At 40.3% G+C, this 20,167-nt stretch overlaps 1 protein-coding gene across 2 annotated transcripts in view; it reads right to left on the bottom strand.

The window, feature by feature from the left end:
* The window catches only part of SCHIP1 (schwannomin interacting protein 1), a 504,974-nt gene that overhangs the window by 189,935 nt on the left and 294,872 nt on the right, over positions 1-20,167 (bottom strand). The window contains exon 1 of one of the 2 annotated variants that reach the window (XM_089675433.1): positions 2,165-2,520. The exons of the other annotated variant lie outside the window; for it this stretch is intronic. Coding sequence (XP_089531559.1) covers positions 2,165-2,170 — 6 coding nt within the window. The 5' untranslated portion in view covers positions 2,171-2,520. Of the gene's footprint in view, positions 1-2,164; positions 2,521-20,167 lie in introns of those variants that run through there. 2 annotated transcript variants of the gene reach the window in all.

Below are 20,167 nucleotides of genomic sequence, written 5' to 3'. Positions count from 1 at the left end.
TAAAGTAAAGTCTGTTTTTCATCTCATTCAGACATGAAGTACCACAATTAAGCAATTTTCAGTAAATGTTCAAAGATAGTCAGATCCATCAACTTCAATGGGGTAGCTCATTAGAGTTATTGCGACAAAGAAATTCATAAACAGATATACTGTGCACTCACTAAAATTCTGGTATATTATTTTCTAAGGTCTTAAGTCTCACAGACAGCAATTAGGAACAAACTCATACATTCACAAATTCACATGATGCCTAAGATTGCTCCTGAAATAGAAAATTCACACATATATACACTATTGGAAGGCAGCACAGTGGCTAAGTGGTTAGCACTTCTGCCTGGCAGCACCAGGGTTCATGCTTTGAATCACATCCATGGCACTACCTGCCTAGAGTTTGCATGTTCTCCCTGTACCTGCATAGGTTTCCTCCAGGATCTCCGGCTTCCACCCACACTCCAAAGACATGCTGGTAGGTTAATTGGCCCTAGTATGAGTATGTATGAATATTAGTTAGACCTTAGACTGTATGCTCTTAGAGGGCTAGGGACTGACGTGAATGTGCAATATATATTTAAAGCCATTGCGCTATACAAGTACCTGAAATAAATATAGCAGTTTAGCCCTAAACCTGTCATTCTGTCCTTAGATATAGGCACCTATAATTTAATATATTTATAGATAGCAATTAATATTCCATTTTACAAGGAGTGTGCTTAGAACTACTGCACCAAATTATCTGTACAATGTCAATTATACAGTATGTCATTGACTGGAAGTTGGATGCACAAGAAGAGACAAAATAGGACAAGAACTAAACCCTGTACTGATACAGACACAAATGTAATCGGTCTTAATATCAGTGGTACATATGTACGTATATGTAGTCCTGGTCTGCTACTAGGATTACATTTTGGTTTAGTGGCTGCCGAGTGTCACCCAGAAAAGAGGTTTTTCTCTCACAGACGGAAAGGATGATCTGTCATTGACAGACAAGACGCTTTCACAAAAAGACCAAGCAGTTCAAAGACTTGTGTGCAGAATACCTGAAACAAGATTAGCCACTAGAAGACTAGCCTGGAACACCATGTTATTGTACAGACCTGTTTTCCTATTATATATCGTTCCATCTAATTCTGTCTATCCATGCCAGAGATATTAATTTGTTCAAAATGTAATGTAGGGATTGGCTAATTACCAATACTAGCAGCTTGACGTAGACTGAATCTGAATTGTTTTTCACTTGTTCTGACCTTTTAGGTGTGCACATCTATTGAGGAACCCTGAGTTATATTTAGCAGCTTTCCATCTCATCCCACAGTCAGACTGTGCCTTGCAAACAAATTAGTGTTGGTATCACACCACAGCCTGCTTGATAGGGGGGAGACAAATAGCTACGACTTTTCATGCAGAACAATATGCAGAAGATGCTTACTGTATGAGTTCCAATGTAAATGACAGGTAGAGCGTGCAACTTTCACATTTATAAATAGGTACAAAGGTAAACCATAGCCCAAAATATCTCATCACCTGATTTCCCTTGTACCTACTAAAAACCAAATTATTCTACACTTTAAATACACAGTTGGCTGGATTTCCCAAAAGAGAAAAAAGCCAAGCATCTTTTGCGTAAGCAGAAAATAAACGACTCACAGTTTCATGCAACCTGGTTAGTGATGCTTATGTGAATATGTGATTTATGTAGTTCGAAGAGATACTACAGCTGCAGATGAATTATAGGAGTTCATTGTGACCTTTATAGAGTTATGACTCCTGCGTTAGATGCACACAGCATGAATGTAATACGTGAACAGGGCATAACTGAGGTACATCAGATCTTTATATATACCTGAATGATATTGTGTTAGTGGAACAGATATCATATTAGATAAAAAGAGCAGAAACCCCAAAACCTGCTCCATTGCTGATTTAAAGGACAAGAAATGACCACATAGTTATCTTCCAAGCAATATGTACAGGTGAGAAGCACCACTACTTAAAAAATGAAATCTTCTTGATTTAGGTCCGTATAAATCATAGATTATAGGTTTTCTAACTCTCTTTCCAATCAATAAAGCACTAACAGTGAATATGGGAGACTAGAAGGTGCGTATGGTGTCTGCTGCAGTCTTGGGGAAGACGAATGATAAAGAAATGCATCTGTACTTACATTCATCTTCTATGTGTCTCCCTTTCAAGTCATTTTACAGGAAAATTCCAGTCATCGGCACATCGCGGCGTATGAACGGCATGGTGTTCTGCACTGACTGTCAGTGGTATTGTTCATTGCTTTCCATTCCCTTTAGAGAGACTATTCCTCCTGGACTAGAATGCTCAGTTCAAAAATAGACTTTAATTCACTTCAAACATTCACGCCTTAACTCTTTGCAGCATCTGTCAGCATCTAACCATGCTAAGCGCAGCAGCAACCGATTTCTCTATGATTCCCCCCTCCTTGGAAATCAAAAAAAAGAAACCAGACTGTGCCTGGGGTCTCCTGAACTTGTCTTAACCCTCCAGTTTCATGACGATTTGTGAGCAAGGCTGGGAGAGTGAGAGCTGATCTTTTCCAAAAGCCTTCCCTGTTTCATTCATCAACCTTGCAGGGGGAAAATGTGTTTCTGATATGAATTATTCATGAATTCAGTTCTGCTAGACCCAGGACATGGTGTTAATCATTAATAGGTTGTGACTTCCTTTCTTTAAAAATGGCTTTCTAAAGCCTTTATGATGTTTTCTGAATTCTGTACTACAGCTATATAATCTGGTTATTTTTTAACTCATAAATCATTTTATCATATGATGTTTTGTATGTATATATATATATATTTATATATAATATGCACAAACATTTCACTGGAATGAGCTTATCAATAAAAAAGGCTGAACATTGTACAATTTCCAGTGAGCAATGTTGATTGATGACATCACAGACAAAGATTTGTGATGTCCAGTCTATAACTGAAATAGAATCAAATCATTGCCATGGCAACATAATGAAATTCCTGTAACTCCTATACTTTTTCCTCAGCTCCAAATACAGTAGAAACAGCCAATCATTCCCTTTGGTTAGGCAGTGAATGGAAGGCTAAGCTTCTTTTGTTCCCTGCAGCTTGGCTTAATACTAGAGAGCTGAAATTGTCCTACACTTGACTAAATCAGCCCAAAAATATCCACCAATGGAGTAAAAGGCTAGGACATTTTGTGGTAACTTAATGGAATCTTTGTCTTGCAAAGTTAGAAAGTAAGATGATGGAAAACTTTTTAGAACATGCTCTATTCTATTACAGCATTTTAACAGATGTGGCTTTTCACTATAATACTAGCAGGATTCAGAAATTAAATAAGGCTTTCATGCAAAACTATTAATATGAGTTTTTGAAGTGGGGTTGACAATTACAGCATGTTTGAGGTAAAGCTTCTTTTCCATCATGTTTTAAAGCCCGTCTAGGGTCACACTTTCACGCATTTTTATGTTTTTTAAAGACACGTTATTTCCTGTACATTGGATAAATTATTGTGCAGTTTTATGTACATTTATATGCTTTTTTCCCCCCGGGGATTCATGTTCTCCCATTGCTAATGAACAACACTTTGTGGTTGTGATATATGCACTTATAATTGTGAAGTGGAAGGAAAATGATAAATGGTTTTCATAATTTTTTATAAATAAATATCTGAAAAGTGTGGCATGCATTTGTATTCAGCCTCCCTGAATACTTTGTAGAACCACCTTTCTCTGCAATTACAGCTGCAAGTCTTTTTGGGTATGTCTCTACCAGCTTTGCACATCTAGAGAGTGACATTTTTGCTCATTCTTTTTTGCAAAATAGCTCAAGCTCTGTCAGATTGGATGGAGAGCGTCTGTGAACAGCAATTTGCAAGTCTTGCCACAGATTCTCAATTGGATTTAGGCCTGGATTGGGCTATTCTAACACATGAATATGCTTTGATCCATTCAAAACTATGCCATTATAGGTCTGGCTGTACGTTTAGGGTCGTTGTCCTGCTGGAAGGTGAACCTCCGGCCCAGTCTCAAGTCTTTTGCAGACTCTAACAGGTTTTCTTCTAGGATTGCCCTGTATTTGGCTCCATCCATCTTCCCATCAACTCTGACCAGCTTCCCTGTCCCTGCTGAACAAAGCTCCATCCATCTTCCCATCAACTCTGACCAGATTCCCTGTCCAGCTTCCTTGTCCCTGCTGAAGAAAATCACTCTCACAACATGATGCTGCTACCACCATGTTTTCACGGTGGGGATGGTGTGTTCAGGTTGATATGCAGTATTAGTTTTCCGCCACACATAGCATTTTGCTTTTTGGCCAAAAAGTTAAATTTTGGTCTCATCTGACCAGAGCACCTTCTTCCACATGTTTGCTGTGTCCCCCACATGGCTTCTTGCAAACTGCAAACAGGACTTCTTATAGCTTTCTTTCAACAATAGCTTTCTTGCAACCCTTCCATGAAGGCCAGATTTGTGGAGTGCACGACTGATAGTTGTCCTGTGGACACATTCTTCTACCTCAGCTGTGGATCTTTGCAGCTCCCCCAGAGTTACCATGGACCTCTTGGCTGATTTTCTGATTAATGCCTGACCTGCCAGTTTAGGAGGATGACCATGTCTTGGTAGGCTTGCAGTTGTGCCATACTCTTTCCATTTTCAGATGATGGATTGAACAGTGCTCCATGAGGTGTTCAAAGCTTGTGATATTTATTTATAACCTAACCCTGCTTTAAACTTCTCCACATTTTTATCCCTGACCTGTCTGCTGTGTTCCTTGGCCTTCATGATCCTGTTTGCTCACTTATGTTCTCTAAGAAACCTCTGAGGGCTTCACAAAACAGCTGTATTTATACTGAGATAAAATTATGCAAAGGTGAACTCTATTTACTAATTAGGTGACTTTGGAAGGCAATTGGTTCCACTAGATTTTAGTTAGGGGTATCAGAGTAAAGGGGGCTGAATATAAATATACACCACACTTTTCAGATATTTATTTGTTAAAAATGTATAATTTTCCTTCCACTTCACAATTATGTGCCACTTTGTGTTGGTCAATCACATAAAATCCCAATAAAATAAATTTCGTTTTTTGTTGTAACATGACAAAATGTAGAAAATTACAAGGGGTAGGAATACTTTTTCATGGCACTGTATATATATATAAAAAATATACAAGCAGTGCTTATGTATTTCTGAATGTTTACCTTGTGCTGTTTTTATGTCCACATATGAAGCATTATGAAAGATGCAATGGTCAATGTTTCAAAGGTTCCTGAGTTACACCGAGTACCACTCCAACCACAAGGTGAAGCACTTTAACTCAGCCACAAGGCAACGGAGAAAGAAAACCCATTGTTTCCAGCTTAATTCACTTATTGATTCTTTTAAGTTAGATTGTTGTTTAGAGTATTGTCTATCCCAAACTAAATAGACTATGGAGGAGATTTACTAAAACTGGAGCACTAAGAATCTGGTGCAGCTGTGCATGGCAGCCAACCAGCTTCTAAGTTCAGCTTATTCAAGCTTGTTAAACTTTGACAGTAAAACCTGGAAGCTGATTAGTTTCTATGCAGAGCTGCACCAGATTTAGCATGCTCCAGTTTTAGTAAATTCCCACAAATGTCTACATCTGATTGTTATTTTATATTATTTGTTGGGACATTAATTATATACAGCAAATTAAAAGGCATGTATGTCCGCTTTGAGCAAATGGTTTGTTAAACACAATAATGCTTATGACTAATGTAGATTGTAAGCTCCAAGGAGCAGTGCCTTCCTATCCCTCTTGTATTTAACTGTATTGTTTCTGTATTGTCTCCCATTATATTGTAAAGTGCTGTTGGCACTATATAAATCCTGTATAATAATAATAATAATAATAATGTTGCATGATGTGACAGAACTAAATATGCTGCAAGAACAAGGCCACCAACAGACATTAGCTGGAGGGTTGCAAAATCTACCTGCTGAAGCAGGAGCAGCACAGGATCACAGGTAAGTGGGTAGTATAAATGGGGAGGGGTCTTTAAAAACACCTGGCGGTTGATTTACGGTTGATTTACTAAGGCAAATAGGCTGCTCACTTTGCACATGAGGTAGTTTTGGCCTAGTGAATATGGCAAAAAAAAATTCCCTTTGCAAACAGAACCCAATCACTTACAAGGAAAATCAAAGAAAACAGTATTTTTGATTGCGCATAACTGGATAATGGAAGTCAGAAGAACTTCACCTCAATCACTAAGCTCACAAAGTGAACAGCCAGTAAATCAACCCAACTGTCACTTTGCCCTGAATTGGAAAAGTGACTATGTCTCTTTTGGGTATATTGTGTACTAAAGACATTCAAATATACTGTACAAAATAATGGAACTTAAAACAGAGCAATGTTATGCTATGATTCCTAACAAAAAAAATCAAAAATTAGTTTTCAAATTGTTAAATGCTTAAGCTTCTTAAATGTTTTGGGTTCATTTACATGCATTTGACATTTATTTGCATGTTGTTGAATGTGCATTTTTAAAGTGTTTTTGACATGGGGAAGGACAGGCCTTCAAAGGAACCAGACTTGTTTTTTTGTTCCTAGAGCTGTGTTTATGTATGTTGGGTTTACATGTGTTTATGTGCATTTGTGTTGCAAAAAAAATCTTGTTCTACTTATTTTTCACAGCACTGCACTGCAACACAATGCAATGGTGTGAACTGTTCTCATTAGCTAACATAGATTTTGGCCTGTTCTGGACCAGGGTTCTGGGAGACATCTCTGGGGGTTCTGCTGTGATCTATGCGTCAGTCGCAAGAAGCTGAAGGGTAGATCACATCCCTGCATTTTCCCCTAATGCAGGGCTGCTCTGCGAAGCTGCTGGGAGTCCTGTTGTAGTGCAATGTTTCCAGCCAAGTCCTCTATGTACACCCTGTTCCAAATTATTATGCAAAGTCTATTTAAGTGTCACAAAGATTAAATATTTTATATTTCAGTGTAACTCATGGATGGCATTGTGTGTCAGGGCTCTTTTGATCACTGAAAACAGTCTCAGACACCTGTGATAATTAGATTGACAGGTGAACCCAATTTAAGGAAAAACTACTAAAGGAGGGTGTTCCACATTATTAAGCAGAGCACCATTTTCAAGCAATATGGGGAAGAAAAAGGATCTCTCTGCTGCCGAAAAGAGTGAAATAGTTCAGTGCCTTGGACAAGGTATGAAAACATTAGATATTTCACAAAAACTTAAGCGTGATCATCGCACAATTAAGAGATTTGCGGCTGATTCAGAGCACAGACGGGTTCGTGCAGATAAAGGCACATTGAGGAAGATTTCTGCCAGATCCATGCATCGGATCAAGAGAGCAGCTGCTAAAATACCATTACATAGCAGCAAACAGATATTTGAAGCTGCTGGTGCCTCTGGAGTCCCACGGACATCAAGGTGTAGAGTCCTCCAGAGTCTTGAAACTGTGCATAAACCTTCTATTCGGCCACCACTAACCACTCACAAGCAGAAATGGCTGCATTGGGCAGAAAAATACATGAAGACTAATTTTCAAACAGTCCTGTTCATTGATGAGTGCCGTGCAACCCTGGATGGTCCAGATGGATGGAGTAGTGGATGGTTGGTGGACAGCCACCCTGGTCCAACAAGGATGCGACGTCAGCAAGGCGGTGGTGGAGTCATATTTTGGGCCGGAATCATGGGAACAGAACTGGTCGGCCTCTTTAGGGTCCCTGAAGGTGTAAAGATGACCTCTGCAAAGTATGTGGAGTTTATGACTGACCACTTTCTTCCCTGGTACAGAAGGAAGAACTATGCTTTCTGTAATAAAATCATCTTCATGCATGACAATGCACCATCTCATGCTGCACAGAATACCTCTGCATCAATGGCTGCTATGAGGATAAAAGGAGAGAAAGTCATGGTGTGGCCTCTATCCTCCCCTGACCTCAATCCTATTGAGAACCTTTGGAGCATCCTCAAGCAAAAGATCTATGAGGGTGGGAGGCAGTTTACATCCAAACAGCAGCTCTGGGAGGCTATTCTGACATCTTGCAAACAAATTCAAGCAGAAACTGTCCAAAAACTCACAAGTTCAATGGATGCAAGACTTGTGAAGCTGCTATCAAATAAGGGGTCCTATGTTAAAATGTAACGTGATCTGTTAAAATGTTTAAAAAGTTAAAATGTTGTTAAAAGTTTGATTGAAATAGCTTTTGATTTCAGTAAATATGCTGCAAACACAACAAATGACAATTTTCAGTTCTTTACAACCTATAAAGTGTTTTGAAACTTACTGTGCGGAATAATTTGGAACAATGCATTGAAAGTGTTTATGTTTAAAAAAATACTGTAATCATTAGGAGGTTTGTTCAATAAAATTTGAATTGTACTCTTAATAGTTGATAACATGAGAATTATGCTGACTGTTATTTACATCAATTATTTAGGTACATGAGAAAAATATCCTTTGCATAATAATTTGGAACAGGGTGTAATGTCCCCTGCAGCCCCCGAGTAACATGCTCTGCTGATCTCCTGTGCTCTGCTCTGCCCTGCTGACCCCCTGAGCTCTGCCCTGCTAACCCTCTGTATAACCCCAGCATAAGTTTCACATTAAATATTGTATGTACGTTTTAATATTTACTATATTATTTAATGCTATTTCTAAAAATGTCAATAACTTGCTGGTCACACCAATGTTCTGTGAGCTGTAGATCTTAAGATTATTTCAGAGGTTTTTCAAGATCTCAATCTTTCTGCCAAGATTCATCCAAGGTAAAAAGACTGAAAAACCCTGGTGTATGTAGTGAGAATGTGTTCACAAAGGTATCCCACTGCATCTAGTGTGAACAGTAGAAAGCTGATGTGTGATTGACTGCTATGGGTAAATGGGTAATTGTTGAACTATGTTATTAAATAAAACCTTATCAGCCAAAAAGCAGTGGCTGGCTGACTATGTTTAGGTTTCTCAGTCATATTCTAAAGCAATTTCTGATCCAAATCTGTTGGAAAAAACCTTTTGTTTACAGGTTTTATCAGTGCCAGGACAAGGTTGTCCAGCTCCCAGGGCAAAGATGGCGAATTGCGCCCCACAGCCACTACAGACCCCTTTTACATCAGGTGTCCCAAGTAGAGTCCCCCTTTACATCAGGTGTTTCCCAGTAGAGTCCCCCTTTACATCAAGTGCCCCCAGTAAAGCCCTCCTTTACATCAGGTCCCCCCCCCCAATAGAATCCCCCTTTACATCAGGTGTCCTCAAAAGAGTCCCTTTTACATCAGGTGTCCCCAATAGAGTGCCAATTTACATCAAGTGTCCCCAATGGAGACCTCCTTTACATAAGGAGTCCCCATACTTCCTAGTTGTTGCCCCCCCCCCCATTTACCCCTTGTACTGGCAGATCAGTACTCACAGCATCTCCTTCTTCTCTCCAGTCATGTGACATGTCACATGACAGGGGAGAGACAAAAATGGACACAGTCTGCCCTATTTCCTCAGCAGTGCTGCTCTGAGACTGAGGAAAAGTCTCAGTCTCAGTGCCAGCTAATTTTTGGCCCATGCTGGCTGGAGGGAGGAAAAAGCCAAATCCTCCCTGAAGCAGCAGCAATCAGCCGCTGCTGCTTCCAAAAGGAGTGACACTGCAGGCACTCCTATCAGTAAGGAGGGGGAAAAGTGGCCAACTCGGCAGTGCCCCCCCTCAAAACAGCACCCTGGCCCCCCCTTGTCTGGACCCTGGGTTCCATAGCTTAAGCTGCAGTTTACTAACAAGCTGCATATAGATAGAGATATATATGAAAAAAGAAACCTAAAGCCACACCTGCTGGCTCCAAAAGAGAATGAAAAATATTAATATGCAATATTTTATATTTTTTGACACGTAGAAAATTTATGTTCCAAACCACTGCACATCCGCTTTAAGGCATTTCACATAAAATAATTGTTATAAGCGATGATAACAGCTTGGGTTTTACAGCGAACATCTGCCAATGTTTGTTGTCCACTGCAGTTCCTTTTGAAGCTTGCTGTGCAATTAAGTGGTCCAGAGTAGATATTAAACAATAATGCATATTTTAATGACCTGTCCAGTGTATTTAATTTCATAACTGAATAATATTGGCAGAGTCATTTCCAGGAAATCTTTGTGGCACTAACGGGAGTTCATTATTTAAATTAATATTGCTTATTATTATCACACAGTTTCCTCTTTAAAAAAATAGACCTTTAAATATTGTGGTCTACCAAAGTATTAATGTCCCAGTCCGGTAAACCACATCAAACAGGAAAGAATACAGGAATGGAGACTTTGGTGGAGAACAAATAGCCTGAAACAAACAAGACTGGCAACTGTTACCAGAGTGAATTTACTCTTATATAAGTCAATCCTGTATGCCATCAAGTATCACCCACAGTGTATATGTAACTCCATTAAGATCAATAATACAACCATCAGTCCCTCCCCTCATGCCAGGGTACTAGGTGTAATCCTAGACTCCCATCTGTCCTTTCAGCCTCAAATCCAATCGCTGCCCAAATCATGTAGACTTCACCTCCACAACATCTCCAAAATACGCCCGTTCTTAACCTCTGAAACTACTAAGCAACTTATTCACTCCCTTGTTATCTCTCACCTTGACTATTGTAACTACCTCCTCATTGGCCTACCTCATCGCAGGCTATCCCCTCTTCAGTCTATTTTAAATGCTGCTGCCAGACTCATCCACCTTACTAACTGTTCCATATCTGCCATCCCTCTCTGCCAATTCCTCCACTGGCTTCCCATTGCCCAACGAATAAAGTTTAAAACATTAACAATAACATATAAACCCATTTATAACGCTGCCCCAAATTACATCACCAATCTTGTCTCCAAATTACACACAAACCGTACTCTCTCGCACGACCTCCTATTCTCTAGCTCCCTTGTCCCCTCCTGCCATGCTTGTCTCCAGGATTTCTCCAGAGCCTCCCCCATCCTCTGGAACTCTCTACCCCAATTTATCAGACTATCGCCGACGCTACTCACTTTTAGGCGATCTCTGAAAAGCTATCTCTTCAGGGAAGCCTATCCTGCCTTCAGCTAATAATGGAATCTTCTATTCCTCCTACCAGTCCATCCCCCACAATTATTACCTTTTGTACCACTAGCCTCTCCCTCCTAGATTGTAAGCTCCAAGGAGCAGGGCCCTCCTTTCCCTCTTGTATTGAACTGTATTGTTGCTGTATTGTCTCCCGTTATATTGTAAAGCGCTGAGCAAACTGTTGGCGCTATATAAATCCTGTATAATAATAATAATATTTATGTTCATCTATCCATGTGAATACAGGGAAAGCAAAATCGATTAGGGTCCTTTCACGTGGGCGTTCGTTTATTTTTTCTTCAGTTTAGTCATGTTTTTTCACGTTTTTCATCCGTTTACATCCATTGTTTTATCCGTTTACATCTGTTTTTCATCTGTTTACATTGGTTTACATCCGTTTATGTCTCTTTTCATCCATTTACATCCGTTTTGGTCCGTTTACATCGGTTGACATCCATTTTTCATCCGTTCCAGTTATTTTTTGCGGAAGAAAAATAGGGTTTTCTTCCGTTAAAAAAAACGGATGTTAACGGATGTGGACATTAACAGATGTAAAACGATGTTCATCCGTTTACATCTGCAAGCCCATAAAAATATATGGGGTTCCGTTTTTCATCCCTAAACGGACAGATGAAAAATGGACATATGGAACACCCGTGTGAAAGGACCCTTAAGTAACTCAAAAAACTTTCAGGGAAAAAACAGTACTGACCGCAATCTACAAGTCAAACCTTATAAGCCTTTGTTTCTATTCTCAATTGGGATATTTTATATAAACAGCTTTACCTGAACAAATGGAGACCATAAAACACTAATGCTTTAAAAACTGAAAAAGGATAAAGACACTCTAAATCTCTGACAATTGATTAGACATACAGGTATATATTTCACACTATCCTATTAATGCATTGTGACTGATTTAACCAATGTTATTTCATGCAGGTGTATTTAAACCTACTTAAAGACTGATTTTTGGAAAAAATCTATGTGGAGGTTCTTTGTGGACCCATCTGTGATTGAATCATGGCAGCCTGGAATGTAATTTTTGATGGTGTTTGCCAGCAAAATTTACTTTCTAGCAGGTTTTGGATTAAAGTCATATTTTAGGATTGCTTGGAGACATGGGTGTAGACAGGATATTAGATGGTGGTAGCCAAGAGGAGCATGATATCTGCCATACCTAACGTAAGCCTGAAAAGTCTTTTAATCTAATGGTAGAGGTGAGGATGGAGGTTATAGTGTTCCTGACATGCACTTTTGATGCATCCATATTCAATGCTGTAGACATTAAGATGCAAGACTACCAGGAAGGGTGTGAGATCAGCTAAGATAGCACATTTGCCTAGATGCACATAAGAAAAAAGGCAGGGTTGCAGACTTCTGTGAATGGTAAAGTTATACCAGTATTAGACCTTTTTTCCAGGACACTCTTTATCAATCTGCACAATCTGGAGGCACTCCGTTCCAAAATGTTAAAAATTAAACTAATAGTTTTACATATTGCAGCAACATTCACACACATAGGACAGCAACATCATTTGAGATTATTTATTTTTACAAAGCGATATATACACACTGGTACTGGCGAGATATCTGACGTTTCTCTCCTCCCTTAATTTCTCTCCCTCACTCAGCTAATGTATTCCCAAAGCCAATGTACAGGAACAGGGAAGGGGCAAACAAGGATGTCTTCAGGCCCTCAACTTGCCCACATTGTGCCCAAGGTTGTAATGCTGCACAATAAAAACCTGTGTGTAAAAAAAAAGAAGCTTGATCCATGTATCAGTTTGTTGGCAGTTTGGTGCAATTTGTTGACATTTTGCCAAGGCATCCCAAAAGGAACCAGAAGGCACAACAGGGTACCATGACACCCTGGATGAAAAAGGCTGAACTAGACCATATTTTTCGATTTTGAAGAAGAGGCAGTCCACTTAACCAAGATCTCGCTGGAGTGGGGACAAGTTAGTATGTGCTATCACAGAACAGCTGCCAGAGGGGATCAGAGCACACTAAGGATAAGTGCAAAATGTGTATATCAGGGTAAAAAAAATACATCACTGCAACACATTCACAATATCGCATTGTTTATCCTTTACAGAACCTGCAAGTGCAGAAACATTCTGGAAGTGCACTCAGCTACTAATTTCCTGTTGTGGGCTAAGAACACAGTGGGGTAGATATACTAAGACTGGAACAATCAGAATTTGGTTCAGCTGTGCATGGTAGCCTATCAGCTTCTAACTTCAGTTTGTTCAATTAAGCTTTCACAATAAAACCTGGAATCTGACTGGTTTTTATGCAGAGCTGCACCAGGTTTTGCACTCTCCAGTTTTAGTAAATAATCCCCAGTGTCTGCACTAGCAAATCAAAAATAATCGTGTCTACCCTGCCAAGTTGTTTTTTTGCTGAACTACAAAACACTTCCCCCTCTCCTCATCTTCACAACATGGGTGGGGTGGACTGGGATAGCTGGTTAGACTGGTTAAGTCAAAACAGAAAGAGTGCCGAGCAACAGCACAAAAAAGCCTTCTAAGTCCTAAGCATGAAAACCTATGTGTCAGTTTGGTGTCACAAGTTATGACAAAGCTATTTTTCAAAATAACAGAAGCATTGCAGAAATGTAAAAAGGGGGCTTTGTCCATAAGGGTCCTGAAGAGGTTAGTGATCTGCATGACATAATCTTCCAATTTTGTAAAGTGCTGCGCAAACTGTTGGGGTTATATAAATCCTGTATAATAATAATATAATAATAATAATTTAAAGTACAGCAAAGCATTTTTTTTGCTTTGGTATGTACTCCCTGAGATCTATATAAAGTGATGCAATTCTACAGCAACATGAAATGAAGCAGTGCCAGGGAGAGAGGAGGATGACAACGCTAGCGAGGTATAGATTACTTATCAAAGCAATCTGGGGCAGCCCAAATCCCAGGAGACACAAGCCGCAAAATCCAAGCGTGAGAGCAGATTGGTTCAGTGCTGACCTAGACAGTGGGAGATTTTTTGTCTATTTGTCAGTCTTTCTCATCAAGTCACCTCTGGAAATTGCTGATTCGGCTTTGTTTACCTTGTAACTCATCGGCTTGCTGTTTAAAAAAAGAACATTTGCCTTTTTTTTGGCATCCACCTGATCATTTTGGATGACAGTGTCGTCTGTTCCTCAGAGGGAAACCTGCTGACAGATGTGAAGCAGGCACAGAAAAAAATGATGGCTGAAAGTTGAAGCTGCTTGATTCAGCACTTTTAATTAGCAAAAAAGATAAACATTACTATACTGCTATTAAACGAAAATTAAGAAGCTTATTCCACTAATTGGAAATATGCAGTTTCTTAACTGATGCAAAAAATAATTACCATAATCACTTGTATCAGCAACCAAGACAATACCGCAACTGAATAAATATGTCAGTGGTAATTAAAAAGAAACATATGTAAAGCAGAAATCCTTTTGTACGCTCTTACAACATTCCTGAAAGCTCTATTAATGTAAACAATGCCCCTATGACAGAAGGCATGTCTGTTGTCTATTAGGCTCATTCATCTATCCTTCATTTCACACATCCATATGCTAATGAAATGCTGTCACCTCACTAGCCTTCAGAAATATTACATAAGCACCTTATCTGTTTCATGCTGGCAATACATCTGCATTTTTGGTTTTAAACCATGAAAGATCCAACTGCCAATCCAACTGCCAAAGTAAAAAGCAAGCACCTGTATCAGCGAAGATTCTCAACTATTTAAACCATATAAAGTAGAGCAGCAGTGAAAGAATGCTCATTTTCTTGGCTCATCGTGATTTTCCAGCTTTTCTGAGCTATTTTATGCTTGCAGGTTAGTAATCATCTAGATTTCTGAACATTTTCTGTTAACATCACTGCAGTTTTTAAAGGAAAAAAACAGGCCAGCACTCAGATAAGTGCATAATAGTGAACTCAAAATACTCATAAATAATTAATAAATGAGGATACATGAGTAAATAAATACACCTTGGGCAAATATAAGTCCAAAATTAAATATTAATCAAGTCTGTGTCAAGTACGGTGAGTTCAGTCTTCAAATCCTGATCACATTCGTGTGCAAAGTGACCCTACAAAGGTGCTTCTAATAACTTTAAAATGCAAATGATAGTTTGTCAAAAATAATCTTCAAATGTGCCACATGCATGCTCCACTTGGATCAAGAATTGTTCACAGTGTTCAGTGTCCAGTGTCACACCGCACTTACCAGAAAAAAAGGTCTGACAGCACTTTGGTTAAGATCACACTGCATTGCATTTTTTAACGCTTCTTATGCCATCACTTTTTATCCTACACAACCTGATCACAACCAGCAATGCTCAAATTTTTGATAAAAAGATAGTTTTATACTGTATAGCCATTTTGTTTTCAGTAAAGTGTTATTAATAATAATATTAATAAAAATAACACTTCAAAGTCACGCTTTATGTAGCATACACTGGACATAACTTAAAGTATATCTAAAGTCATACCTGTTTTTTGTCTTCATTTGGGATAAAGTAGAGAAGGGTTAAAACCCCTGTCTGTGTTTGGTATGGAGATTTTCCTTCACTACCTGTCATGGGGATGCAACAGGAAATTAGAGGAAACGTGTGCAAAATTAGACAAATTCTACTCTTAAGCCGGCCACAGATGGATTGACATTTGACCGGTTCAGCAGGGACCGGCCAAAATTTGACCATCTATCGACAGGCTGGTTGTACAGAATTCCATTTCTCGATTGACTTCTGTACAACCAGCCTGTTAAAAATTTTCACTTGATCAGTGTTGCCAGGTACAGTTGGGGGTGCTGATGAGTGTATTCTGATGGCGGGTAAACCTCCCCATTGTTAGAATACAATAGCTCCACAGAAGGGATTCCCCCATCAACATCAAGTGTGTGGATGAGGGAATCAAATCGCTTGCTTTCGTTCAACCTGCTGGTTGAACGAAAGAAAATGAATTATGTATGGCCTGCTTTAGACAGTTGTTCCCTCTAAAATATTTACCCAGATTTAATTTCTAAAATTTAAGGATTTTCCATCACTTATTGTCCTGGTGACAGTGGCAACCAAGAAGGTGAGAGGGTCACTCTCCTTAGAAGGGGCAGAGACAGCAAATTAAAATTGAGTGGGGTTCTAATCCTTCCATACTTTATCCTTAACTAAAAAATATTTTTTGGTTATGCATACACTTTAGAGTGGTTGCAAAGGATCACATTTTATTTAAAAAAAATAACAAACATATTATGCTTACCTGCTCTGTGCAAGGGTTTAGCACAGAGAAGCCCTGGGCTTCCTCTTCTCAAGTACCTACATCTACATCACTCCTGGCTCCTTCCCCTCACCAACTGCCCCCATAGCAAGCAACTTGCTATGAGGACACTTGCACTTGATTGCTTCCGAACTGATTCTGTGTGTCAGTTGACCCCCACCCCTCTCACCCCCACTCCCTCACCACTGACTGTGATTAACAGCATCAAGAGACAATGGCTCCCACTGCTGTCTCTAAACTAATGAGGAGAGGGAGAGCAGAGAGAGCCTCTGCTCTTGTGTACTTTGCTGGATTGAGATCGGGCTCAGGTAAGTATAAAGGGGGCTGGGGGGTATGCATTAAGGTAAAAAAAAACCTTCTGCCCTTAGAACCACTTTAGGATAGTAGTCCATTAGCCATATTTATGTAATTCTGTTGGTTCCAACATGTGGTACTATAAAAGAATTCTGACAATCCATATAGAGCATTACTTTGTTTTAGTTTTCGATAAAGAAACACAAAAATACTATATTTCCATAACTCTATTTCGTATATATAAATATAACTGTGGAATTGGTCAACTGATCAGACAAAAGAGTAACTGTAACTTGATGTTTATTAAATAGAAGCAGAGTAAAAATTGACAATGCCAATGAGTCAGAATGGCAAATCAAGGAGGTATGCATGCAGCACTGATCAATATATAACAGACAATGAACTATTTCAATAAAGGAGCAGCCTAGGTGCAGTTTCCTATTGGGGGCACTAACTAGCAGCACATTGCAGTCTATGAGACACTCAGAGGAATGGATTGCAGAGAAGAATAACTATGCAATAACAGTACCGTACACACAGCTACTTGTTCTTGGCTTCAGTAGCAGTGTCTCACAGGGAGGCTGGCAGAGCCTGGTAGTGGGGAAAGAAGCCTCTGCTCTGGAAACACTGGTGAACAGCTGTAATCACAGAACCTCCTCACTGGAAAAGCCACACTCTGGAGACCGTTGGTGCAATGTGCCTTGCAGTGACTGAGAATTGACAGAACGTTGTATGCTCGTGTGCTCCAACCCAACAGCTCACATGGTGAGAATAGTGGTGGAGGGCTTGATACATTGTGAAAGCTTGCATGTCCAGTCACTAATGTTCCGTTAGGCGCAGTCTCACTAAATGCCAGATGGTGGGAACCAGTGGAACTTATATCCCCTTGACAGTTCCAGGAGTCCAGGGGATGGCAGAAGCCCAGAAGATTGCAGAAGCCTGGGGGATTGTGAGCAAGGTGGGTAAAATGGAGCCCCACTAAATGACAGTTTAAAAGTGTATAAACTTTTAAACAAACAGCTAAACTAAAATTGACAAGTTAGATGATACTGAATAAGAAATAGGTGACATTAAAGCGATCCTAAAGGTTCATTTTTTTTTTTTGGAAAATAACAAACATGTCTATACTTACCTGATGTGTGTAATGGATTTGCACATTCACATGGTATGTTCAGTCACACATGGTGATGCGGCTTGGCCCTACCCCTTTCCTCATTGGCTGACTGACTGTGATTGACAGCAGTGGGAGCCATTGCTCTCTCAGCCAATGAGGAGGCAGGGACCCGAGAAAGTCGAGACTGTTGTGCACATCGCTGGATCTTGATGAGGCTCAGGTTAGTATTAAGGGGGCTGGGAGCACTGCTGCACACAGGAGATTTTTTACCTTCATGCATTAGGCTAAAAAGCCTTGAGTCTTTGCAGCCACTTTAAGGCCAATTCATGAAAGCATTTAGGCATGATGTATTTCATCATCAGTACTCATTAATGGTCAGTAATTATAATACTAAAAATAAAATTACATACAAAATGTGTTAATAATAATGTTTCATTTTACCGAAGGCTGAATTTACTGCACACACATTATTTTATCAGTTGCAGTTGCAGTATTTTAAGTCAGTTTAGAAAAATTATTGCATAGGTTATTGTTATATAAAACACCACTTGGTCCCCTCTAGGGATGATTGTGGGTTTCAATGAAGTGTCCATTGAGAAATATAAGAAAAGGAATCATTTGAGAGATACAATAACTGTTCATTGGAAATAAAGGCTTTCAGTGGTAAAAATAGCTGTCATGGGAAAAAAATAACAACTGCACACCTTAGTGATATTTATGTTTGTGAATTGACCATTGTGAAGGGAAAATGATTATGTGAGAAAATACTGAACACAGTTAAAATAACTTCTGCAATCTACCGCATCCTGCTGTTTTATGGCTACTCTGATAGACAGAGCACCAGCTCTTCCAGATAGTGAGGATTCCTATCTGCTCCTTGCTGCCCTTTGCACATACCTATTTGCCAGTGAGGCAACCCATCATAAGCCAATAGGAATGTGTGAGGCTGGGGCTTAGTGGCAAAATCCAACACACCCAAGAAGTTATGAAGATTTAGTGTAAGGGACCGCCCGGCGGTACCACTAGCACTCCACTGATCGGATGTTCCCAGCGCACGGAGTCTAAGCCCCAGGGTACTTGTTCACCAGGGCCCCTGATGGTGGGGATGGACCAGGTCGTGACTACTGAGGACACCCGTCAGTGGTAGGGGTATTCGCCAGGGGCTCCCACGGGAGAGAGCCAGGTATGAGGAGGTCTGGAGACCCCGTTGAGAGGGACGGATGGATGGATGGATGGATGGATGGCTGAGCAGGAGCAGGGTCATACAAGCCGGGTCGGTAACTATGGGGACGGTGCGGTACAGAGCAGCGGGCAAAGAATAGTCGGGTCACACGCCAGGTCAGCAACAGCAGGTCAGATCCAATAGGGGGCATTCAGGAGAGAGGTCAGGCAAGCAAGGGTCAAGAACAGGAGAAAACAGCAAGGTCAGGGCACAATCCGGGTCAGCAACTTACTTCAAACAGGTTCACAGGTTCACAGGATACAAGAGACCAAAAGGCACTGAATGACAGCTCAGGGCCGTTTAAATATCCCGCCCTGCGCTGTCATTGGTGCCAGGTGCGCGCCCGTGGTCACTACTGCGCATGCGCGAACCTGATTGCCGCGGTCGGCCAAGTCCCGGCGCTCGCGTACAGGGAGGTGTACTGCGCCTGCGCCGAGCCCAGCGGCGCGACGGTCTCCGACATTTAGTTAACAACCTATTTATTTATTACAGATACTTATATAGCGCTGTCAATGTACACAGCACTTTACATATATATTATACATTCACATCAGTCCCTGTCCTCAAGGAGCTTGCAATCTAAGATCCCTAACTTACATTCTAGAGCAAATTTAGACAGGAGCCAATTAACCTACCAGCATGTCTTCGGAGTGTGGGAGGAACCCCACACAGGCACCCCACAAGAAGAACATGCAAACTCCATACAGGTAGATCAATGGTTAACATTTGAACCAACAACCCTAGTAATGCTAGGCACAAATACTAACCACTTACCCACTGTTCTGTGACCTGGAATTTGGCCCAATCATACCACACCCGCAGGAAAATTGCGCAGGAACTCGCTGTGTGTTCCTGTGCAATTCAAGCTGCGTGCAAAACATTTGCAATCTGCAGTGGGTGTCAATAAAAAGTTAATGACACCCCTAATGAAGGTCCCAAACGCAGTGCATTTGCCCGCACCTGCCTTCAATGGATCACATTGTACAATGTGATCCATTTGCAGCGCGGTTTAAAAAATAAATGCATGCACTACTTTTGATGCAATGTGGTGTGATTTGCACACAATACAATTTGAATCACAGTGATCCAGTCGAGAAATTGCTGTAATTAGAAACAAGCAATCAGCTGTTAGGGGTCTTCAGCTGCTGCTCATAAACTTATGCAGGCCATACATGGATTGAATTCTGAACACATTTTC

Source organism: Staurois parvus, unplaced genomic scaffold (genome assembly GCF_062004578.1).
Source record: "Staurois parvus isolate SC_StPar_1 unplaced genomic scaffold, SC_StPar_1.0 ptg000155l, whole genome shotgun sequence".
Lineage (NCBI taxonomy): Eukaryota > Metazoa > Chordata > Amphibia > Anura > Ranidae > Staurois > Staurois parvus.
The sequence above is the reverse complement of the archived record's forward strand: the minus strand, read 5'-3'. Positions and strand labels throughout refer to the sequence as shown.